Source organism: Castor canadensis, chromosome 3 (genome assembly GCF_047511655.1).
Source record: "Castor canadensis chromosome 3, mCasCan1.hap1v2, whole genome shotgun sequence".
NCBI lineage: Eukaryota > Metazoa > Chordata > Mammalia > Rodentia > Castoridae > Castor > Castor canadensis.
The window spans coordinates 41497194-41523011 of NC_133388.1; the positions used below are offsets into that span (position 1 = coordinate 41497194).

At 37.6% G+C, this 25818-nt stretch overlaps 1 protein-coding gene and 1 pseudogene across 1 annotated transcript in view; one reads left to right on the plus strand and one right to left on the minus strand.

The window, feature by feature from the left end:
* The window catches only part of LOC141421555 (uncharacterized), a 122182-nt gene that overhangs the window by 93686 nt on the left and 2678 nt on the right, over positions 1–25818 (plus strand). The window contains exons 4-9 of the mRNA XM_074067827.1: positions 6140–6396; positions 13057–13189; positions 15255–15569; positions 16777–16977; positions 23620–23829; positions 24739–24957. Of these exons, the coding sequence (XP_073923928.1) occupies positions 6140–6396; positions 13057–13189; positions 15255–15569; positions 16777–16977; positions 23620–23829; positions 24739–24957 (1335 nt within the window). The remainder of the gene's footprint in view (positions 1–6139; positions 6397–13056; positions 13190–15254; positions 15570–16776; positions 16978–23619; positions 23830–24738; positions 24958–25818) is intronic.
* LOC141421244 (putative tripartite motif-containing protein 49B) lies at positions 1722–4614 on the minus strand (annotated as a pseudogene).

Consider the following 25818-nt stretch of genomic DNA (forward strand, 5'->3'; position numbering starts at 1 on the left):
TTTCTTTAGCATTCTCTCTTTAGCTTTCTTAAAGCCTCAGTGCTCAGACTTGCAAAGTCTTGGTCCTCTATCTTGCACTGTCCCATGTTCTCTTTGGCTTTTCTTTAGCTTCTAAAGCCTATGTTAAAGTTCTTTCTTTGGCTTTGCTTTTCTAAGGCCTATGTTAAAGTTCTCAGTGCCGACTTTCTATCAACCTGTCTTTAGCCATTCTTTCCCCTTCCAAAAGCATCCCACACCAAAAAGCCCCAAGTGAAAAACCCAAACCAAGGCCCAAAGTAAAAGCCAAAGGCAAGAAGCCAAAGCCTCAAGCCCTCTTTCAGTGGGCCTTTTATGAACAGCAGCAAACAGTGTGGAGCAGAGGCTCTGGGGAGGGGCGTGACATTGTAACAGGAGAAATCTGCCTTCCTGCTTCGCTGAACACAAACAACTTAGGAGAAACAGCTGTTGTGCTTCCAGAGCTGTGACAATCTCAGAAAAGCAGGTGAGCCGCATCTCGCCCTGTTTATGTTTAGTTCTCATAGGCTTTAATCCACTCTTCACAGGACTGAACTCATTCTGTAACAGTGAGCTCTTTTTCAGCCCAGAATCTTCTCTCTTTTTGAGACAGGGTCTTACAGTGTAGCCCAGGCTGGCCTGAAACTCATGATCCTTCTGCCTCACCTTCCAAGTCACTGGGACTGCAAACATGTATCATCACACCCTGCTCAGCCCAGAACCTTCCTAAAATTCTTTTCTACTGTCTCATCTATCAATAGTTTGATTCCAGGTTTCATCTAGGTAGGCAGAAATATAGATGTCTAGAAAAATATATTTCTATCCATTTTATTTTATTTCATTTTTTACATTTAAAAAGCACACACGGGCTGGAAGCATGATTCAAGTGGCTGAGTTATCTGCCTAGCAAGCATGAAGCCCTAAGTTCAAATCCCAGTCCTGCCAGAAAACATACATGATTTTAATATTAGCACCATAATTGATAATACAATAGATCAGTTTTGCGTTTTTCTGTGTGTGTTGGGGGGGGACTGGGGTTTGAACTCAGGGCTTCATGCTTGCAAAGCAGGCACTCTACCATCTGAACCACACCTCCAGTCCATTTTGCTCTGATTATTTAGGAATGGGGGGGGGTCTCGTGAACTATTTGCCCAGACTAGCCTTAAACCTTGGTCCTCCCAATCTCAGCCTCCCAAATAGCTAGGATTACAGGTGTGAGCTACCTGTGCCTGGTTAGTAGATCAGTTTTCATGACATTAGAAAGAACTTAAAATTAATAAAATATAACCCATTTATCATGTTTGATAAGGTACAAGGCAGAAGGTCCCCTTAGTTATTGGCTTTCTCATAGCATATGAACACATCTGCCATTTATTTCTGGTCAGAAGTGACGATAGCAAAGGACAGGCTTGTGATAAGAGAAGGAGCAGGAAACGGTGCTGTATATAGGGAACTTTAAGCAGCAGTAATAACACTTACAGTTCTACCTTTTTTGTTTTGTTTTATTTTGCAGTACTGGGGTTTAAACTCAGGGCCTACACCTTGAGCCACTCCGCCAGCCCTATTTTTTGTGATGAGTTTTTTCAAGATAAGGTCTCATGAACTAGTTGCCTGGACTGGCTTTGAACCACGATCCTCCTGATCTCTGCCTACTGAGTAGCTAGGATTAGAGGTGTGAGACTGGTGCCTGACTCAGTTGTACCTTCATAATGCAGGAGTCCTCCTATTTATCCAATAGGTCTTAGCACACACTGCAGTAAAAATGGGGAGATAGTCAACCGAATGTAATTGGATGTCCTTCTTAACACATCCCAGAAGAGTCTCTCCTCATCATCCATCTTGTTATTCCCATTCTTCTCTTTCCAGTAATCACCACAGACTCCAAAGCCCAACCCAAAACCCCCCACATCCACCTCCAGTAATACTGCCAGAGAAAAAATCTGAACATACATTCAACACAACATTCAGGTCCTGGAATGACACAGGAGGCATCTTAAGGACCACACCCAACAGCCATGCTTCCCAAATCCTCAAATAGGAAAAGTGACTGTTGACTCTCAGGATTCAGAGCTATATCCACTCAGAAGCAGCAGTTGAGTCTGTCCATCTGTCCAGTGAGCTCTGGACTCACAGGCAGGGATAGCTGCAGCTGCATGGACTCACTCCTGTGCAGTATGCCTCTGAAGGCGAGGAATACCTCCACTGCTGGTCCAGGGCACATTTCTTTCAGCTCCTCACACATTCCTCCTAAAGTCTCTCTCTTATGAACCATTCTACCTTTACTTTCCTTGACTCACTAGAAAATTTCCTTGCCTTCCTTTTGCATCTTAGATGATGTTGCTCCTTGTGGAGAATGCAGGCACCTTCCAATATTTAGCTCTGGTTGCTTTTCTCCTTGAATTAACATAATCAGAGGTTTTGATTCCTGCAGGCTGGCTCCATTGTTTTTGGGCCTGAGGTGAGGCAGTACCTAATGATGGAAGTGTACGGCAGAGGAGGACTGCTCACCTCATAGTGGTAGGAAGCAGAGAGACTGAGAAGGGGCCAGAGACAAGATACCTCAAGGCACGCCCCAGTGACTCATCTCCATTTTATTTATGCCAGTGCTTTCCCTCTTAGCACAGAGAAGGGAAGAGAGCTTACTTTTAAATGGAGCTTACATAGTCATAATTAAGTCTTATGATATCTTTGAGAGATTTCTTGTATTTGTCTTTTCTTTCAGGAAAATGTGATACCAACCCCTGAAAACTAGAAATTTTATTATGAGAAGCATCATTCTTCTCTTCTATAGTATAATTTATTATTATTAGTTCAAAAGCTAGGGAGTTTTGATAATTCAGATTTAGATTAGATTAAGTTTTATATCTATGCATAATTTTTTTTTGAGACAAGGTCTTACTATGTATCCCAAACTGATCTTTCCTTCCTCAGCCTTCTGAATACTGGGGTCTATGCATAATGCTTAAAAACATTTTAAGATAAATTGTCAAAACATTTTCAGGTACCTTATTTAAAGAAAATATGTATTTGCAAGAATTTCAAATTTTTTTTTGGTTGCTTAAGACAGAGCTCCTGGGCTCAAATGATCCTTCTCCCTTAGCCTCCCAAATAACAGAGACTACAGTTGTGTGCTACCCTGCCTGGCTCACACTATAAATAATAGAGCCACCATGTTCAGGTCTCAAATTGTATTTTTAAAAGTGATTCTCTATGTGTACAAAAACAATTTTTCTAACTACAAATATATTGTAATGTGCTGTCAAAGTAGATATTTACTTATTTATTTACCAGTACTGGGGTTTGAACTGAGGGCCTACACCTTGAGCTATTCTACCAACCCTTTTTTTGTGGTGGGTTTTTTTGAGATCAGACCTTGAGAATTATTTTCCCGGGCTGGATTTGAACTGTGATCCTCCTGATCTCTGCCTCCTGAGCAGCTAGGATTGCAGGCATGAGCCTCCAGCGCCTGGTTCAAAGTAGATATTTAAAAGGCTCTGTAAGGTCTCATTTTAACAAGGTTTTAGATACCATGAATATAAAAAAAGTATTCCATAGCTCCTATTTGCATTTTCTGAATTTAATAAAAATTAGTAAGGTGGGCATGGTAGTTCATGCTTGTAATCCCAGCACTTAAGATGCTGAGGCAAGAGGATCTTGATTTCAAGGCTACCCTAGACTACCTAGTGAGACCCTGTCTCAAAAAACAAAACAAAAAATTAGTAATAATTATTGTATGGTTTCCTGGTGTTAAAGTAACTTAAAAAAAACAAAGTTTAGTGATTTCAACAGAATACCTGAGTTTTAGCATGAGTCATCTTTCCTTTTTCCAATAGCCTACTATTTGATCCCACAGGAGCACAACTGTCTTGATAAGGTTTCTCTTGACTGCATGCATTTAGAATTTTTGTTGTAATTAACTTTATCTCTTTGTAGGATATACAAAAAAATTATGTTTCTGCCCAATAATGAAGAAACAGGTGCAAGACAACTATATTTGGGTAAAGCCAGCTATAGAAAGAATACATTTTTAACTTATTCAAGTTGGTGATTTTGTTGTCTAGTTTAGACAATACGATACTGAGCTAAAACTCTAACATAGTGCTAGGTGGGCTGAAATGTTAATAAATGACTTAAGCTGGGCATCTGGTGACTCACGCCTGTAATCCTAGCCACTTGGGAATTACCAAAATAAAGAAATGAAATTCTATGTCTGGAGGTGTGGCTCAAGTGGTAGAGAGTCTGCCTAACAAGTGCAAAGCCCTGATTTCATATCCCAGTACCCCCCCACCCACCCACACACACATATGCATATACACAGCTTTCTAAAGATGGTAGTACTACTCATTGAAATGAGGAACATAAGGGAGAATTCCTGGGGCTGGGAGGTGTATTAGTGGTAGAGCACTTGACTAGCATGCTCGAGGTCCTGTGTTCAAAGGAAGAATTGCTGACTTGTGATGGACAGTGGAGAAAAATCATGCATTTTTTTATTGGATACACTGGTTACATTGGTGGGCGTTTTACATGGAAATTGTAGCAGGTACCTGCAGAGTTAGATATAAACTTAAGGAGTGAAGTCAGGAGAGGGAGGATGACTTATTCAGCCTCACCTATGTACATGGCAGACCATGCTGTGTCATTTAAGAGAATTGCTTCAGGAAAATACAGGGAAAAAAGGAAGGAGCTGAAGATAGAACCTTAGGAATGTCCAAGACAGAATCTTATATAAATTGGAGGCCCTCTGTAAGAAAGAGAAGAGTATTATAATAGAAAATTAGCTATGAATTCTCACTCTAAATTTAGAATATCATAACTTACAAAGTTTAAAAAGTTGACAAATATGAGAAGACTAATTTGTATGGCCTCCTGGCTTCTGTATATGTCAAACCAGACTCTCCTCTACTGCTCACACACTTGCAGGGCTGAGGAGTGATCACAGTCATTCCTCAATATCATTTCTGGGCCTGGACCTTCATGTCATGGTGCTGGGTAAGTGCCAAGGACATAGCAGGAGCTATGGGATGAGACAGCTAGACTCCATTAACTACCCATGGAAGTAATCCACTAATTCCAATCCAATGTAGCTCCATCTTAACTCCTTGTAGCCAAATGTCAAAATGCCTATGGCCATCAAATACTACCTCACACAAAGGAACATGGCAAGGTAGATCAGAAGGACTAGGCTATTTAATTTTGTGTATTTTAAGTTGCAGTTAAAAATCTTAGCTGGAGGCAGAGATCAGGAGGATTGTGGTTCTAAGGCAGTTCAGGCAAATAGTTTACGAGACCCTACCTCAAAAAAAACCCATCGCAAAAAAAGGGCTGGCAGAGTGGCTCAAGTTTAAGCCCCTGAGTTCAAGCCCAGTACTGCAAAAAAAAAAAAAAAAAACTTCATTTTGCCAATTTAATATAACAACTCTGCTTTAAGGGAATAAGAAAATAACATTCTGAGCCAAATAAGAATGACTATGGTCATGTTACCCTGAATGCCATGTTCTGCTTTCGAAGACATTATGTGAAATTTTATAGCCAACGAAAAAGGAAGATCTATACTTTTACCAGACACATTGGTGAGGGCATTAGGTAGGTGGGCTGCTGCAAAATGAAGAAATCCTTTCTATAGATTTCAAATGTTACCTTATGGCATTCTTAGCTTTAGGGTGGGTGGATGCCAAAGTTTTGCTAAGCTTAGCAATACCTTCCAATGTTTTTACCTAAGAGGCTGTTAGGTCAGGTAGAAGTTGAAAATAAATGGCTACTAAAGGGACTAAGATAGCCCAAGATAGTTTTGGCTTTGGGTCTACAACATTCCATCTCTCCACATTCAGGATGTTCTATTCAGCCAAGATCAAACTGTCTTCATCATTTTTTTTTTTTTGGTGGGTCTGGAGAATGCAAAGCAAGCACTCTATCTGTGAGTCACATCTCCAGCCCATTTTGATCTGGTTATTTTGGAGGTGGGGTTGCTTAAACTGTTTGCCCAGGCTGGCCATGAATAGTGATCCTCCTGATCTCAGCCTCCCAAGTAGCTAGGATTCCAGGTGTGAGCCACTACACCTGGCTTGATCATTGTCTCTTTCAATGTTGTATTATGTAAAACTTTCACCTTCCCTGCTACATTAAAGGTATATTTTTCCCTTATTAGCTAAGAGATCTTCAAAGCAAACTTCTCATAAAAGAAACTTCACTGCAAGAGATGAAGATTGAGCTCGAAAGTTGCAAAGAAAACAATGTACAGCAGTCGTTACAGATATTGTCCCTGAGAGATGACATCAAGGATCTGCAGGAACTAATCGGCTCTCTAATGAGAATCAAGTCTTTGAAAAACACCAATATTCAGTGTCTTGAAAAAGGCAACTGGGATCTAACGGAAAGAGTTATAAAACTAGAAAACTGTGTAAGGTAGGGGATTTTCTGGTTTGTCTTCAAACAAGTATTTTATTATATGTTTGAAGATAGTATATGAACTCCATATTCCTAATTAGCCACAGAATTTAAATCTATTAGAATTTCACTTATACTTAGCACTATTACATTAAAAAACACTCTGCTTTGTATTGACTTACGTCACATAATAAAGATTCATCCTTTCAAAGTGTATATATTGCTGGGGGAGTGGCTCAAGCTGTAGAGTACCTGCCTAGCAAGCGTGAGGCCCCGAGTTCAAACTCCAGTGCTTAAATAAACAAACAAATAAATAAAGCGTGTACCATCCAGTAGTTGCACAGACTTCACCACCATCTAATTTTAGAACATTTTCGTCACCCACAAAAGAAACTCCATGCCCATTAGTAGTCACTCCCCATTGCACCCTCCCTGAGCCTCTGACAACCACGAATCTTTCTGTCTCATGTATCTATATTTTCTGGACAGTTCATACAGATGATAAAATAGGTGGCCTCTGATTTCTTTCACTGATCACCATGTTTTCAAGGGTCATCCATGAAATCAATACTTCATTCCTTTTCACAGCTGGATAATATTCCATTATAAGTATATAACACAATTTTGTTTGTCCACTTTTTTGGATTTATGACTAATGCAGCCATGGACATGCTTGTGTAAGCATTCGTGTGAACAGATGCTTCATTTGTCTTAGCTGTTTGCCTTAGGAGTAGAATTGCTGGGTCACAGTAACTGTATGTTTAGTCCCTTGACAATGCTTTTGAGGAACTACCAGACTATTTTCCAAGGCAGCTGCACTATTTTACACTCCCACCAACAGTGTGTGAGGGTGCCAGTTTCTCCACATCCTCACCGTGCTTGTTATTTGTCACGTACTTATTTATTTGTTTCTTTCTTTTTTGAGACAGGGTCTCACTTTATAGTCCAAGCTGGCCTCAAGCTAATGATCCCCCTGCCTCAGTCTCCTGAGTGCTGGGTTTACAAGTGTGTGCTGCCAAGCCCAGCTCAGTGTGTCTTTTTCATCATAGTGATACAATGCTCGTGCATGTGAAGTAGCATCTCATTGGGATTTTAATGTGTGCTTCCCTAATGACTAAAGATGAGCATCTTTTCATGTGCTCATTGGTCATTTGTACATCTTCTTTATAGAAATATCACTTCAGATTCTTTTGCCTGTTTTTAAATTGGGTTATTTGGCCTTTTATTGTTGAGATGTAAATATATTTTCTGAATACTGGACCCTTATTAGATATATTATTTGCACATATTTTTTCTCTTAATATGTGGATTACCTTTTCATTTTCTTTCCTTTTTTTGAGGCAGGGTCTTGCAATGTTGCCAAATCTGGCCTCAAATTCCTGGGCTCAAACAATTCTTTTGCCTCAACTTCCTGAGTGGCTGGAACTATAAGCATGTGCCACCACAGCTGGCTTTTTTTATATATTTTTTTTGCAGTGCTAGGAATCAGACCCAGCTGGGAGTATGCTAGGCAGGGGCTCTACCACCAAGCTACCCCTAACCCTCTTTCACTTTTTTAATGCTGTCATTTGGAATGAGATCTTTTTAATTTTGATTCAACTTTAATTTTTTTTGGTTGTGTGTATCTTTGGTGTCATAGCTAAGAAACCATTGCTACTTTAGGGTCACATTGACCCCTGTGTTTTCTTTAAGAATTATAGTTTTAGAGCTGGTCATGTTAATCCTAGCACTTGGGAGGCTGAGGCAAGATGATAAAGCCTGGCTATATAGTGAGTTCCAGACTAGCCTGTGCTACATAGCAAAATGCTGTCTTTAAAAAAAAAAAAAAAAGGCTGGGTGTGGTGGCTTATGCCTGTAACCCCAACTACTCATGAGGCTCAGATCAGGAGGACTGAGGTTTGAGGCCAGCCCAAGCTAACCCATCTCAACAAACAAGCCAGGCAGTGGAGGTACATGCCTGTAATCCAGCTCTCTGGGAGGCATAGGTAGGAAGATCGCAATCTGAGGCAAAAAGTACAACAGAGTATCTGAAAAAATAACTAAAGCAAAAAGAGCTAGAGGTAGAGCACTTGCCTAGCAAACATAAGGCCCTGAGTTCAAATTCTAGTACTGCAAAAAAAAAAAAAGGAGTTATAATTTTAACACTTATACGTATGTCTTTGATCCATTCTGGCTAATTTTGTATATAATGTAGGGGTGATGTCCAAATTTTTCATATGGACACTCAGCTGTCCCCACAACCATTTTTGCTGAAAAGATTACTCTTTCCTCCATTGAATTGTGTGGGCACTCTTGCCAAAAATCAATTGACCAGAAGTGTATGGGTTTCCCTGTGGATTCACAATTCTAGTCCATTGTTCTGTATGTCTGTCCTTGTGCCAGTACTACACTGTCTTAATTATTGTAGCTTGATTTTGTTATTGTTGTTGTTGTTTGTTTGTTTGTTTGAGAGAGGGTCTCACTCTCTCAAACAGGATGAGAGAGCCCAGGATAGCCTCAAACTCACAGTCCTCCTGCCTCAGCCTCTTGAGTGCTGACATTATAGGTATGAACCACCATACTTGGCAATTATTGTAACTTTTTAATAAGTTTTGAAATGGAGAAGAGTAAGTCTGCCAACTTTTTCCTTGTTTTCCCAAGATCATTGTGGGAAAACAAAAAAAAAGCTTATTTGCTTTTTTAAGGTCAGCCTCTCAGTTTTCATTAAAAAGGCAGTTGGAATTTTGATAGGGACTTTGTTGAATCTGTGTATCAATATAATAATCTTGCCTTCCAATCCATGAACATTGGATGTTTTTTCATTTATTTTTGTTTAGTTTGTTTGAATAATGTGTGTAGTTTTTAGTATATATGTCTTGTATTTCTTTTGTTAAGCTTATGCTTCAGAATTTTATTTATTCATAATTATATATTATAAATAAAATAGTTTCCTTTATTTCATCTTTGGATTGTTTATTTTTAAGGAGTAGGAATATAATTAACTTTTGTATACCAATCTTATGTCTTGAAACCTTGCTGAATATGTTTATTTTAATAGTTTTTTTATGATTTTTATGACTTTTTTTTTGGCAGTACTGTTTTGTTTTTTTTTTTTCTTAATTTATTTATTTATTTTTGGTGGTACTGGGGTTTGAATTCAGGGCTTCATGCTTACTAGGCAGACACTCTACAACTTAAGCCACAGTCCCAGTACTGGATTTTGAACTCAGGGCCTGTGCTTTCTAGGCAAGCACTCCACCAATTGACCCACACCTTCCGGCCTTGCATTTTTTTTATTTCTTAGGATTTTTTCTACACAAGACAATGTTGTCTGCAAAGAGATGGTTTTTCTTCTTCTTTTCCACTCTGGATGCTTTTGCTTTTCTTGCCTTATTGCCTTGCCTCAAATTACCTCTAAGGTATTGAATAAAAGTAGCAAAAAGTTAGCCTCTTTGTCTTGTTCTTGATCTTAGTGGAAGAAAGCTTTCAGTCTTTCAGCATTGAGTATCTGTTAGTTGGGGGTTTTTGTAGATGCCTTGTGAGTTGAGGAAATTCCCTTGTATTCCTAGTTTGTTGACTGCTTTATCATGAAAATGTTTTATCATAAAAGTGTGCTGCATTTTGTCAAATGTTTTTTCTGCATCTAATGGGATGATCACATGTTTTTTCCTCTGTGCAATTTGTTATTCCTTACTACCCCATGGTGCTGGGGATCAAACCCAGAGCCTCATCTGTGATCAGCAAGCGCTCTACCACGGAGCTATATCCCCAACCCCTACAATTTGTTATTCTTAGCCTTAGGATTACTTAGTTGGTATGCAGAGAGGAGGTATTTGATCGTCCTGGACTGATTGGAAGGAAAGAAATTATTGATCGTTCCCTTCACACACGTGAAGAAGGACCAAGTAAAAGCAATTTGTTCTGTCATCCAGGTATCTTCTCAGTGTTAAGACACTATATGAAGTTGGCTACAGACTGACTATACCAGCTAATCAGGCATGGCTCTTCAACACAATTTTTTTTTGTCTTTTCTGTTTTGGTGCCAGGGATGGAACCCAGGGCCTTGCGCCTGCTAGGCAGGCACTCTACTACTGAGCTACATCCCAGCCCCTTCAACATAATTTTTAATATAGCTGCAGAGCAAGTCACTTCTGACTTTTGTTTTGTTCTTAGAGGTAAAAAGAACAGTAGCTGTATGCCAAACTGTGATGGTTACTGTCATGTGTCAATGTGACTGAACCAGGGGTGCCCAATACTTGGCCAAACATCGTTCTAGGTGTTTCTGTGCAGGTGTTTTTCAGGTGAGATTAACATTTCAATTGAGTAAAGCAGATTGTCCTCCCGAATGTGGTAGGCCTCATCTAGACTGGGGAAGGCATAAATAGAGAATTTTTCCTGCCTTTATACTGGGTCATCAACTTTTCTCCTGCCTTTGGACTTGAGCTGAATGACTGGTTTTTTCTTTTCTTTTTGTTTTTGGAAGTACCAGGGTTTGAGTTCAGGAGCTCATACTTGCTAAGCAGGTGTTTTACCACCTTAGCCATATCCCCAGCTCTTTCTGTCTCAAGCTTGCAGGCCTTGGGAGCTACACCACCAGCTTCCTGGTTCTAAGGCCTTCAGACTTGGACTGGAACTGTCCTTGGCTTCCCTGCAGCCAGATTGCGGACTCACTGCAGATCCTGGGGTTCCCAGTCTCCATAATTCTACATGTCAACCTTTGTAACAAGTTTGTTTCTACACAGTATGAATGAGGCCCTGGGTTCAATTCATAGCACCACATTTTTTTCTTTTAATATATTTATATATCCTACAGGTTCTGTTTCTTCGAAGAACCCTAAATAACACACATATCTTTTGTGTGTGTGTGTGTGTGTGTGTGTGTGGCACTGAGATTTGAACTTGGGGCCTCATGCTTACTAAACATGCAGTACCTCTTGAACCACGCCTCCAGCCCTTTGTACTTTTTTAATTTTTTAGAATAGGGTCTGCTATTTTTGCCAGAGTGACCTGGACTGAGGCTCTCCTAATTTACACCTCCCATGAATCTGCAATGACAGGCGCATGCACCACCATTCCTGGCTTTATTGGTTGAGATGAGATTGCTAACTTTTGCCAGGGCTGGTCTGGACCAACCCAGTAGCTGGGATTATAGGCTTGAACCACTGCACCTACCACCTGGCATGTTTCTTACAGAGCAATTTTTTCCCATTTTTTTTCCTTCTGAAACCATGTGTATTTCGTCTTCTATTTTGACGGGTAATTTCACTGAGTGTAGAATTCTGGGTTGTCTGGACTCTTTCTTTCAGCACTTTAAGATGTTATTCAGTTGTCTTCTGACATTTGTATTTATGTTGAGAAGTCAGCCATCACTCTTACTGTTGGATCCTTGAAGGTAATGTGTGCTTTTCCTCTAGCTGCTTTTAATTGTTGGCAGTTTGACTATGATACATCTTGTATGGTGTTCTTTGTATTTATCCTGCCCAGGATAAATCTATCGATTTATCAATCTATCAATTGATGTCTTTTATTGAATTTGGAAAATCCTTAAGAGTTAATTTTTCAAATATTGTTTCTGTTCTATCCTGTCTCTTCTTTCATTTTAGGGATGAAATTAAAGGTGTGTTAGACCTTTTGAGTGTGTCTTACATGTTACAAATATCTTTTTTTTTTTGAAGTATTGGGGATTAAACTCAGAGCCTCAGGGTTGTTAGGAAGGCACTCTACCGCTTGAGCCACTCCACCAGCCCACGAATATCATTTTTGAATCAAAAATTTCTCTTTAGATAATTTGGATAATTTCTTTTGATCTGACTTAAATTCACTAATTCTAGAGGATATGGAAGATAGATGTAAACTTTAACCTCCCAATACCTAGCAGTTGGTAACCAAAAGAAGAATGAAATTATTAGCTGCTTCTGTAAAAGCTTTTATAAATTGACTTTTCTCACAGCAAACTACTACAGAACTTAATACTGGTTTTTTGTTTGTTTGTTTGTTTTCAGTATTGGGGTTTGAACTCAGGGACTACACCTTGAGCCACTCCACCAGCCCTTTTTGGTGATGGGGTTTTTCAAGATAGGGTCTTGTGAAACATTTGCCTGGGCCGGCTTTGAAACCATGATCCTTCTGATCTCTGCCTCCTGAGTAGCTAGGATTATAGGTGTGAGCCACTGGCGCCTGGCTTGTTTTGTTTTGTTTTTTAAATCATTTCTAGTCTTTCCCTAAAAATACTCAGATAACTGCACAGCTCTTTTTATGAGAAATACACATTTACACTGGAGATGTGGCTCAAGCACCTAGCAAGTGTGAAGCCCTGAGTACTGCCAAAAAAAGAAAAAAGAGAGAGAGAGAGAGCAAAAGAAATAATTTTTTTTTTTTACTTGATAAACTTATTTAATACTTTTTTTGTAGTACTGGCAATTGAACCCAGGGCCTCACACTTGTAAGTGCTTTACCACTTGGGCCACATCCTCAGATCTTTTGTTTGTAGTTTTGTTTTTGAGACAGAGTCTCAATAACTTTGCCCAGGCTGATTTTGAACTCATGATTTTCTTGCCTATGCCTCCCAAGTAGCTGGAATTATAGTATGTCCTATCACAACCTGCTTAATACATTTTAAATGGGAAATGTTTCTTTTTATTATTTTTAACTGAATTAAAAATGGTTGAGTTGGTTTCATGATATTGTTACCTTGCACAGAGTACATCTGGTTGAAAGAGAAAAAGCAGAGCGAAAAGCAGATATTTTGGAGAAAAAATTGTGCACTAGCAGATTCCCTCCTTATATGAATATGCAAGGACAAGAAGAGTCCTTGGATATTTTCCCAGTGAAGGTGAGAACAAATTTTGACTGATTTTTGAGTAAACAGGGTTTTATTAACTTGTGTTCTTCAGAATATAAGGGTACATGTTGAATAGTTTCTTGGTCGTCTTCTTGATGGAGGGCCCAAGGAAGCAGTACAGCATGGTGACTGGCAGCCTTTCCCATGTGTGGAGGCAATGTGCAAGGAAGATCTGAAGGTCTCTGTGGTTCTGAAGAAAAAGTTGGAGGGAATAGGGCTGTAAGACAACTGGGAAGAGAAGTGACAGAGTGAATGAAATATTGGAGTTTTAACTTTCTGATGTGAATTAGTTTCTGCTGCCAAAATTAGGGTTTGTGGGTCTGGGGGTAGGTGATTGAAGAGGGGCATAAGAAGTGAAAGTCATTGAAAGCAAGGCACAGGAATCACAAAGCTAAGATGTTAGTGGGTCAACCACACTTGCCATTGTCATCCAGAGTTATGGTGTGAGTTAGATTTAGAGGAAATCTAAATCTCAGCTCCCACAGACAGTGGTTCACAGAATGAGTAGAAGGTGTTACAGAAGGCTGGAAGACAGGAGGGGAGACAGACGATTGTCAAGGAAGTGGTGAAAATGTACTGTGAGATCCTTAGACTTTAACAGTGCATTATATAATCTGAATGTAAAACAAGGTCCTACATGGTCTGATTAAAGAGAGGGTCCACTAAAAAATAATCGTCAGCTACTTTCAAAGCAGTTTAAACTAATCTCAATCTTCATTTGCCTCTCTCAAGTAATTCACAGTAACACTTTACTTTTTCTCTCACATTTCTGAAAACCTCTCCCAGAGTCAGTCCACACAGTTCTGACCGTTTGTTCTGGCTCTTCCCCCCGCCTGTTTCTAGTGATACAATTCTATCATCACTTCCTTAATTCTTGATCACTTTCTATTTCTTAGTGTCACATAATAAGAAGTCCAGAAACTGAACTTTCTGGGGAGAGTTGTTTTTTTTTTTTTTGTCTTTTTCTTTTTTGGTGCTGGGATCGAACCCAGGGCCTCACGCATGCTAGGCAAGCGCTGTACCACCGAGCTACATCCCAGCCCAAAAACTGAACTTTCTTATTCAGCTCCCAGAGCTGAAGGTGGAAGGAAGGTGGGAAGAAGGCCTTGTGGGAATTTATTTATTATTTATTTAAATTATTATTATTATTATTTTGTGGTACTGGGATTTGAACTCAGAGCCTTCACCTTGAACCACTCCACCAGCCCTATTTTTGTGATGGGTTTTTTCGAGATAAGGTCTCATGAACCATTTGCCTGGGCTGGCTTTGAACCTCCATCCTCCTGATCTCTGTCTCCTGAGTAGCTAGAATTATTGGCAGGAGCCACTGGTGCCCTGCTTTGTGGGAATTTATGAAGGTGACATTCTCCTGTGGAAGGTAGGTGGGGTGGGAAGAGGGGAAGGTACAGAATCATCTGGGTTTTTTTTCTTGTCACGATTACAGTGGAAGCAGGATGATTACAGAAGCAGAAGGGAAAGGTTGGGGAAAAGAAATGCAACTTTTTTCATTTAAACTTTCTTATCAAGGTTGTTATTATTAAATTATATTTGATAAGCATATGTCTTTGTTAAAATACCTATTTCTCTGTCAACTTTTTACTTAATGCTCTTAAGTATTCATTGGTAATCCTTACCTGGATCATTATTTCATTAGAAGTTACAAAGTGGGCCAGTGGGGTGGCTCAAGCAGTAAGAGGCTCTGGGCTTAATACTTAATACCATAAAAATAATAAGAAAAAAAGGGACAAAATGATGATTTTCTAGCATTCCTTCTATACTCTTTAGCTCAAATTATTCTTTATAGAGTTTACGCTCATCAACTGGGGCTTTTTGACTTTCTTCTCCAAGCTAAATTTCTACCTTTTGCTGTTCTCGATTGCTCTTTTAAATATATGTCCTTCTCTCTCTTGTGACTCTTTAATTCTTTTTCCTTATTGAGGGTCTTTTCTCCTGAAGTTTTGTGTTATTACTATATGATTAGTTCAAAAGGAGGGAAGTAGAGGTCTTTGTACTAAATTTCAGATGTGAAGTTTAACCTGTATGTTGCTATGTTTAGGATAAGGGTGAAGTTTTCGTGACTACCAACTTTGAGAGTGACAACATTTTTTACTCTGAAGGACAAAATGATGGGCAGAAATTTTGGGATAAATGTCAACAAGATTTGATCCATAAGGAAAAAGAAGCATCTGAGTTAGACAGACCTCTATATTCCTGTAGCTGGGAAGCTAAAACAACACAATCCCAGCATCAGGATTTTCTCGACCAGTTGGCTACTCTTCTGAGTGACAGCATTGGTCCCATCCCAGCCACAGAGGATGCTGTGAAAGAGAGGATCCAGGAAATTGGAGTAAATGAGCAATCATGGAAATCTGTAAGTGTATTGACAGAGAAGTCATTCTTTCCAATTTGATTCCTTTAAGGAATTCCTTTAAGGATTTCAATATTAGCCAATTTAGTAAGCTCTGTGGCTCTGAATTGTACCTTTGATTATATTTTCATTACCACAGTGAAAAAAGAGAATAGGTTGTTCTTAGTATATTGAAGGAAATACAGCATGGTTATAAGAGCACAGAGCTCTGTATGAATCCCAGCTCTGCAATTTGCCTGCTTTGTGCTCTTGACCAGGTTACTTATTCTTTCTATGCCTCAGTTTCATGTGTAAAATGAGCTGAAGGGACATAGTTCATACTTCACAGCATGGTTGTAAGGATGAAATGTGTTAATACATGGATAAATGCTTAGTACAGTTCAGTGTAAGTTCAATAAACATTAATTTTAAAAGAATACTATGTTATCTGGGCATGGCATCACACACTATAATCCCAGCAGTTGGGAGACTGAGGTTTATATATATATATATACATATATATATATACATATACTTAAAGAAAGTGTTTTCATAATGATACAATACTGATCCAGTCATTTAATGCAGCCAAACAGATTGACAGGGCTGGGGGTGTGGCTTAGTGGTAAAATTCTTGCCTAACATGTGCAAGGCCATGGGTTTGATCTGAGCATCACATACACAAAAAAACCCTTATATAACTTTGTTACTTTTTTTATTGTTGTACTGGAGGTACATTGTGACATTTACAAAACACAACTATTTCTTAGTACTAAGTAAATATTTAATTCTTGTATATCAAAGCCTTCTATTTCTTTTTTTTTTTTTTTTGGTGTTTGTTTGTTTTGGAGAGATTGGAGTTTGAACTTAGGGCTTCATGCTGGCAAAGCAGGCACTCTTATCACTGAGTCACACCTCTAGTCTATTTTGCTCTGGTTATTTTGGAGATGGGGTCTTGAGAACTATCTGTCTGGGTTGGCATTGAACCTTGCTCCACTTGTTCTCAGCCTACCAGGTAGCTAGGATTGTAGGTGTGAGCCACTGGCACCAGGCTATTTCTTAAACTAATACATGTTAAATCTTTTAAAATTCTTCCCTACTCTTCTATTCAGTAACTTAATGTCACCACAACGTCAATATAAATAGAGCTTGCACACAGTTTTGAAGTGATGTAGAAAACCTGGAGCATCAGGAGGGTTTTGTTTTGTTTTTAATGTGTCTTTTCTTACAGAGAACAGAAGGTCTGCAGCAGGAAATTCAGATGCTCACTAAGCGAGTGGAGCAGCTGCATCATCTTTATGAAGAAACTGCTGAAGAATTGCCTCAAAGTGAAGAAAATGATAGGGAACAAAAAAGACTCTTGGAATATTTGGAAGGAAGCATCACTACCAAAGACTTTCTTCAAGGGAGTGCGCACTTGCATAGGAAGGAAGTAAGAATTTCCACACATATAAGTGTTTATTTGGGAATGAAAGTATTCATAGATTTAAATCTGTTTATACTATTTATACCTTGCTTAATAATAAAAAAGGAAGGAATTGACTACAAGTCCTTAATGCTTTTGATTTTCTCCTCTCCTTCCATATCTCCATTTCTCTATTGTGCACATACTTGATGTTTATGAGGGCATCTATTAATGTAGATCTTATTTTTAGTAGGTTTTGGTTTTTTGTTTTGTTTTTGAGGCAGGCTGGCAATATAGCCCAGGCTGGCTTAGAACTTTAGATTATCCTGCCTTAGCTTCCCAAGTGCTGAGGCTCATATGTATCTTCAAATAGATTTTTGTTGTTGTTGTTGGCACTGGGGTTTGAACTCAGGGCATCATGCTTGCTAGGCAGCCACTCCACCAGCCCAAATAAAATATATCTTAATGTAATTTTCGAAGATGATTAGAAGGAAATGAACTCAAAAGGCATGGCTATCTAATGGTGGAATTTCAGGGACTGTGTCAGTTAGATATGATGGATATCTGTGAGGGCCAACTGATGATATTCCTCAATAATTACCGTATAAACCATTACCTTCAATACTTTCTGCTTCCCTGTGTCTGTCAGGAAAAATACAACCCTAAAAGTGGGATGGAAGTGCATAGGTTGCAATACCATTTATTTTCAGGAGATTATTTTTCTATTTCACTTCCTCTTCACTGAATATATAATATATATACATATACATATATACACATATTATATATAATGTATATCCTATTTCACCACCTCTTTACTGAAAAAAATATATATTGCAGTATATTGCTGTGGGGGCTGACCACTCAGTTTTTTAAAACTTCCAGCACTCTATGAAATGATGTAAAAAAATGTACCCCAAGCCAGGTGCCAGTGGCTCATACCAGTAATCCTAGCTACTTGGGAAGCTGAGATTGGGAGGATTGCAGTTCTAGTCTAGCCTGGGCCAAAAGTTCACAAGATTGCATCTCAACCAATAGCTGGGCATGGTGGCACGTGCCTGTCATCCAAGAGAAGGCAGGAAACATAAAATAGGAGAATCATAGCCCAGGCCAGCTGGTCAAAAAGCAAGAACGTATCCTCAAATAATCAGAGCCAAAAGGGATGTAGAGTGCCTGTCTAGCAAGTGTGAATCTGAGTCCAAACTCCAGTACCACCAAAAAAAAAAAAATAGTATCCCACAGAATTCAAAGATGAGTGTAACTTCTATATTTGGTCTTAAATATGTGAATGATAATGATTCATTGTTAAAAAATTATAAAATAGTATATTAAAATTTAAGGTTATACAAATAACACATGCTTTTCATAGCCATTTAAACCATATTAGAACATTTGAAAAAGACAATGATAATATTCTAAACCTTCTCTCTGCCTCTCTCATCTCAGTAACCAATTGTGTATATATGTATATTTCAGAGACAATGCTGGTTTGGTTCCAGCCCGTTGCAATGAAGTGACTATCACAATAAATTGAGTCTAGTGATATTTTTGGTTTCCCAGTACATATAAAAGTTATGTTTACATTATGCTGCAGTCTACTGTATGTTCATTTTATACAAGTCAAACTAGTAAAATGTTGATTGGAAAGGTAAAATAGATGGCTTAGGCTAACCTGTTTAAAGAGGAAAGAGAGAAAGTTAAAATATACAATATTACAAAGGAAAAATCATGTACAATGCACATATATAGAAAAGATGAAAACCTAAACTAATATTTTGTAATTCCATAATGATAAATTGAAAATCTAGGGGCTGCAAGTAGAACTCAGTGGTAGAGCATGTGTTTAACATATGCAAGGCCTTAGCTTTGATGGCTAGCACCCCCTTCCTTCCCAAAAGAAAGAAAGAAAGAAAGAAAAAAAAGAAAATCTAAAGCAATCTCGTGTCCTGCATGAGCTTGTCCTAGAAACCTAACTGAGGGCAACAGGAGATGCCAGAAAAGACAACAGACAGAAGACCAAACATGCATAAAGCTGAGGCCAGGTAGGCTGTGTGCTCGGATGGAGACACACCAGCCCTCTCCACCTCCAGTGAGTTTATTATGTACAGTAGCACCATGAGGCAGAGAGGCATTTTTTGGGGGAGGGGGCGTGGCATTGTAATCCTCGGGAACAGGAGGAACCTGTGACAGCTTCTCTCTGAACATAAACATCTTAGGCAAAACAGCTGTACTGCATCTTGCCCACTTCTGCAACTGAGGCTGTGCCAATCCAAGCGTGCAATTTACTGGGCATAACTATGTTTGCTCCCTTCTGTGGTTTGGGGCTGTGCCAAACTCAAACATGCAGCTTATTCTATACACCTGTTGGCTCCCCACAAATAAATATATTATGTTCTAAAAAACAATGTAACAATAGAAAATCAGATGCAGAACACTCAAGAACTCTAGTGAAGAAAACCGGTAGACTTAATAAATTATTCCAGTAAAGTAGTAGATGGTAGATAATTAATAAAAATATAAATTTGTGGGGCTGGGATCATTGCTTAGGTGGCAGAGTGCCTGTGTAAGGCCCTGAGCTCAAAACATGTCAAGGGCTTTTATCATTTTTTTTTTTTATAGTGAAAGTGATAGTAAAGTTTACTAGGAAAGGAATACACCTTCAACAGACTGAAAGTGGATCCTCTTTAGAGTGAGAATGAGAACCACAGTTATTTTCACCCTGGCACCAGTTTTTATTGAGGTGAACAGGGCTTGGAGCATTAAATCCCTCCCAAGGACCAACCCACAAGGCTGAAGCCACTATTAGGGCCAAGAGGCTACAGATTTACAAAGTACAAAGTGTTATTGGATCCACCTGACTCCTAGGATATGGTTTATAGGTGTGGGTTTTCTTAAATAAAAATCTGTTGTTTAGAGCTAGCCGAATGGCTCAAGTGATAGAGCACCTGCCTAGCAACTGTGATGCCCTGAGTTCAAATCCCAGTACAACCAAAACAAATAACAACAAAAAAAATTCAGAAAAAAAAGATCTGTTGTTTCAGGGACTGATGCTGACTCTAAGGTGACTCAAAAACATTTCTCGACAGCCCATAACTTTGATGGGCTATTTTGCTCCTAACTGAGGCTGTAAGTTGGAAAGTTTAATTACAATGTTTTTTCTTTCAGAACTCTTGAAGAATCATGCATTTTAGGTTCCCTTTGAGTATCCCCATCACTTATGTCTGATTGCTACCTAACATTCCTCACTCAAGGACTAGCAACTTTGAAACTTTTTAGGGATTGGGAAGTCGTAGTCAGTCTTTGGCTACTTTCTGCTGATGTGGGGTGTAGAAGGTCAGGAGTCTCTTGCCTTGCCCTCTGCTGATGGAGACAGCTGGCATCCCTTGAAGATCATAGCCAATGGTAGTTGTGTTCAAAAAGGAGGAGTCAAAGGCTTTTCATCTTTACTAGTAATAGCTAGAAATAAGTTTTATAAGGAACATACAGGATTTGTATGAATAACACTACAAAATTCTATTGGGGAATATGAAATAAGAGCTGCAAAAGAGATGTATCACATTATTCAAAATTCCAGTCACCTAAATTATAAATATTTAAATTTTTTGATATCTGAAACAATGGCCTGTAAGTATATTTTATATGTACTATAAATATATGTATATATATTTTATATATACTATAAGTATATATATACTGTATATATTTTATATATCTATAAGAATATATAGTATATATAGTTTATATATATACTTATAGTATATATAAAATGACATTGTTATGTTATTTTAAACACAATTTGAGATATTGAGAAGCAAAAAAATTTAGTTTGTTCAAGGTTTGGTTTTCTGTTTTTGTTTTTTGAAGTGGGCTCTTGTTATATAGCTCAGGCTGACTTGGAACTTATAGTCCTCCAGCCTCAGCCTCCCAAGTGCTGAGATTATAGGGATGTATAATCATGCTTGGCTTGAATTTTTTGTTTGTTTGGTTTTAAATAAGAGGTAGATTGAAGAATATTTGAGTTGACCTTATATTACACATGAATATTTATAATCTATGTAAATAATTGCTTAGTAATAACCTTTGTGTTAGACATTTGGAACTGTTATAGTTAGGGGATCCCCTTTTTCCCCATGGCAATTTTCCTCTGGTATACAATGTACTAGATTAATTTCATTATTGGAAGTGAGGTAGAGAGGAGGAATGAAGTTTCAGTTGCTCCTGCTTTGTGTTCTTCTCTCAGCTCTATTTCTTTCTCTAGGGATCAGGCACTGTTAAGGAGGGCTGGGATCCTAGAATTAGTTTGAAGAAATGGCTACTAAAGTCTGGGGAATAATAGGATAGAATCAAAGAGGCCATTTCTCACTTTTCCTTCCTCATTACCACTGACCCTTAAGCTATGTGGATTTTTTCTATTGACAAATGAGGTCTGGCAGAGTGGCTCAAGTGCTAACAGCACCTGCCTAGCAACTGTGAGGCCCTGAATTCAAACCACAGAGCCACACACACACACACAAAAAAAAACCCAAAAAAAACCAAAAATAAATGAAGTTTGAGAAATGAGAGTATTTGGTAGGAAGGCAGGTTAAAAATAAAAAGATAACCCACTCCTGCCCCTTTTCCTGTCAGTCTGGTAACAGCAAGAAACCTCATCATGGATACCAACAAGTTGCATGTTCCTTTTACAACAAAAGGGAGTGACTTTTTATAAAATCAAATGGGGTGCTTTAGTAATTTTTTTTTGATAATGTACAGTTTTTTGTGAATTTAAATTTCTTTGTTTCTATATTTTTTAGAGCCAATCTCATTTTTTATGTCCCTCCCCCCATCTCCAATCTCATTTTTAATAAGGTTTAAAAAAGCAAAAAAAAAAAAAGTCTAGAGAAAAAACTTACTGTTTTTGCCATGTGATGTTCTACAGGTGCAGCTGTGGAATTGTACTTGTCAGTTGTATAAAAACCACATTTGAAAGAGATTTTTTAACTTTAGTTTGTCAAGAATCATATCATTACAAAACTGAGTAAATTATAAGTGGTATTTATTTACAAACTGCCACTTTGACAGGCAGAAAATTTATGTGGAACAAAGTGACTCACACAGTGTTGTCATTAACCTCCTTCATTTCTGTCCTCTGTTGCCCCTTTAAATGTGTTCTATGGGGTTAATTCTTCATTTGCCACTAAGTGAAAGTTAAGGCAAAGCTATGTATATTTTTAACCCTTTTAGCAGTTGTTTCTGGTAGTTAACTTCTATTACCCTAAATAATTTGTACTGCTGTATCATGAGTTATCTATTTTAGACACCACCTGTTGATTTCCTGTTAACACACTTTCCCAGTTATCCCCTTCAATCTTCCCAATATAGTTAAATCAATATTTTTAGTAAAATCCATAATCAACATTTACTTCACTATGAAGCTAAATGTTTACAAAAACATGAAGTACTATATTCTATTGCATTTCCTTTCTTGTATTGCACTTATTTTTCCTACAGTTAATAGAACTTCCTTGTGTTTTTGTATACATAATTTTCAATGTTTGCTTAAGTTTTTCCTTGAATATTATATCAAGTGACCCTCTACTTTATAAAATTTTGACATTGTTTTTCTATCCCAAAGTTTTTCATTTTCTTGCTTCAGCTATCATCCTGTGCTTTCCTTCTCCAACCTCCCTGAATTCAGGGTTCCCTGAATCTCATGTCTTTCCGTTTTTTGGTTTACTTTCTTATTTTGCTGGACCACATCCTCCAATAGCTTACTAAGAAATGATGCCTTAGATACCTTTGTGTCATGTAAATGACAACTCTTTTTTTTTTTAAATCTTCATACTTACTTGATAGTTGGGTTTAGACTTCACTTTTACACAAAGATTAGAAGACATTTCTCTATTACATTCTAGTCTCCAGGATGTTATTGAGAAAAATAGTGCCAATCTTATTCCTGTTCCTTAATATGTTACTTGTTTTATTTTAAGGTATCAAAACATTGTTGAAACATTTTTGTCATAACATTTTAAACAACTAATTTTTCTCATAATTAAATTAATTCATTGTACTAAATAGAATAGAAAGAATAAAATTTAAAACACCAGGAATTCTATATTTATATGATAAATAACCAGTGTTATCATATAAATATTTATTTCCTTCTGATTACTTTCTGTGCATATTTTTAACATAATTGAGGTAGGCATAACTTATCTTAAGCCTGTGTTTTTGTTTAACTGCATTACTATTTTCTTTTATTAAATGTTTTTGAAACAATTTCTAGGGAATGTGTATTTTATTTTATACAATTTATTCTTTTTGCATTGCCTTTATTTCTTCATGTTATGAATAATGTTGTAAAGACTATCCCTGTTCATAAATCTTTATCCAAATGTCTATTACTTCCTTATAATACACTGGTAGAAAAGATGAACTAATCTGTGCTACCATTTAGTACTTATAAAATTGTCTATTTGTGCTCTTGGTAGCACTGATATTCCTCGCTTCTATTGTCATATTTTATTTTCCTGATTATTTTCATAATGCAGATTTATAGTGAAAAATATTCTACTTATATAAGTATAATTAAGTCTGAAGTTCATTAGTCTAGAATAGATGTGGTATTCTAATATAGAACAACACTTTAAAGCACAATTATTTATTTCAATACTGTTAATTTCTTCAAAGGAAAATTCCAGGACTCAGAGTTCCCGGATAGATAAGCACAACATGATGTCAAAACAGTTAGAGATGTTATTGGATATTCAGCAGAATTTGCAGACTGCTACAATGCCAAGAGTGGAGGAAAAAATTCAGAAACTACAAAAACAGCTCAGTGATTTGAAATTATCAAATAAAAATATGAAAACTCAATTGACAAGAATAAATGTCCTTAAAGTAAGTAAAGAAAATAAGACTTCCAAAAATTCACTTACGCTTTGGTCCATTCCTATTTTAGTCACATGTCTATGAACTTTTTAAAAAGTTAATATTAAAATGATTATACATACAAAATATATAATATTAATCCATAAAATAATAAGTCATTCTAAAGAAGAGGATGTTGGGGCTGGCAGAATGGCTCATGTGGTAGAGTGACTGCCTAGCAAGCATGAGGTCCTGAGTTCAAACCCTAGTACCACCAAAAAAAAAAAAAAAAGAGAGAGAGAGAAAGAGAATGTTACCAATCCCTTGAAGTCCTTGTGTGTCCTTCTCACTATTTCTCAAAGGTAACTGGCATTCTAAATGTCAAGATTATAAATCCCTTGTCTTTTGTTTTACTTTTATTAGTATCTTATTTTTTTGGCAGTATTGGGTTTGAACTGAGAGACTTGAGCTTATTATCTTATTGGGATAATAGTTAAAAGCTTTGTTAATTTTTTTGGCTCTTCTTTGGACCTAGCTTTAGTTATACTATTGTACTATTGTGCCTTAAGCCACACATGTATTAAATAATTGACCAACTGATACAATTTATCAGCAATACTTCTTTTATTGCAGAGTCAATTATTTTCTCTATTTCTGTATTTGATGAATACAGAAATCTTTATTTCTTTAAGGACATGGAAAAAATGTCAAGCCTCTTTAAATCCCTTGAGTCCAGTTCATAAAAGTGCTGAATGAATGTTGACATTAATGAGCATGATGGTAGAGAAATTGTGGGATTATTTTTATTTTCCATATAGCTCTCTTCAAAATTATAATAAAAAAAGAGGTGTGTGGGGAAAAACTTGAGTTATCATACCTGTTATTTATAAGCCATCTGGTCACAGTTTTCTACATTTCATCCACTTTTTACTGTTATAGGATAAAACAATTGAAAAGCTCAGGCAATCTTTAACTAAAGTTGAAACAATGAAAGAGAAGGCAGTTATGAAAACAGAGAATTTAAAAACTACATTAGACTCTTCAGAGCACAAGGCCAGATCTGACAAAGAGAAGGCCCCTCACATTCCAGATGATGTTCCTCCCAAGCTGTCTACAACTAAGAGCACAACTGCAGAAGTATCAGGACGAGAACAAGAGGTATTTTTTTTTGTAGTACTGTGTTAAAACTAATTTAATCAAAGTGATAAACTTCTACCTCAACTTAGACTCTAACTTAGAAAAAAGGGAACTGATTGGCTTACAGCATCATTAATGAGTTAAACTACCTAACTTCTGGAAGGGCAGAAATGTACTGGGGCCCAGGATCAACACTTTACAGGGTCTTTCTCATCATTTCTTTGTGTGTGGGGGAGGAGGGGTGTCAGGGGGGTACTGAAGTTTGAACTTAGGGTCTCGTACTTGCTAGGCAGGCGCTCTACCATGAGCCACACCGCCAGCCTTTTTTTGTGTTGGGTATTTTCAAGATAGGGTCTCTCTATTTGCCTGATCCTCCTTATCTCTCCCTTCTGAGTAGCTAGAATTATAGGTGTAAGACACTGGCATCTGGCCTCACCATTTCTTCTTGGCATATATATCACAGCTTGTGTTTCCAACTGCCAGGTGGTTTTCTCCATATGACAAAAAACATGGGCACTGACAGCCATGACTTTTATATTTAGTTTCTGTGACAGGAGAAAGAACCCTGTGAATCCATAGTGTCTAGGGATGAAATGCATTATTCTGTTAGCTTAGGTTTTTATACACATCCTCTGATTAACCAGGAGGGTAAGGTCAAAGGAAAGAATGGAAGGTCAGAGGAGATATGTGTGTTACTTTGTCACATTTTAAAATAGGATAGAATGGAATACAATAGTGCTTCTAAACCCCCTTAGATTTTCACTATACTTAAAAATAATGTTTTTTCCTTTTTTTTTTTTTTGTGGGGCTGGTGATCCACTTTAAGATCCTTTTAGTTGCTCTGGTCTTTCCAAAGCTGAAGGCAGCTTTTACTTACCAGTT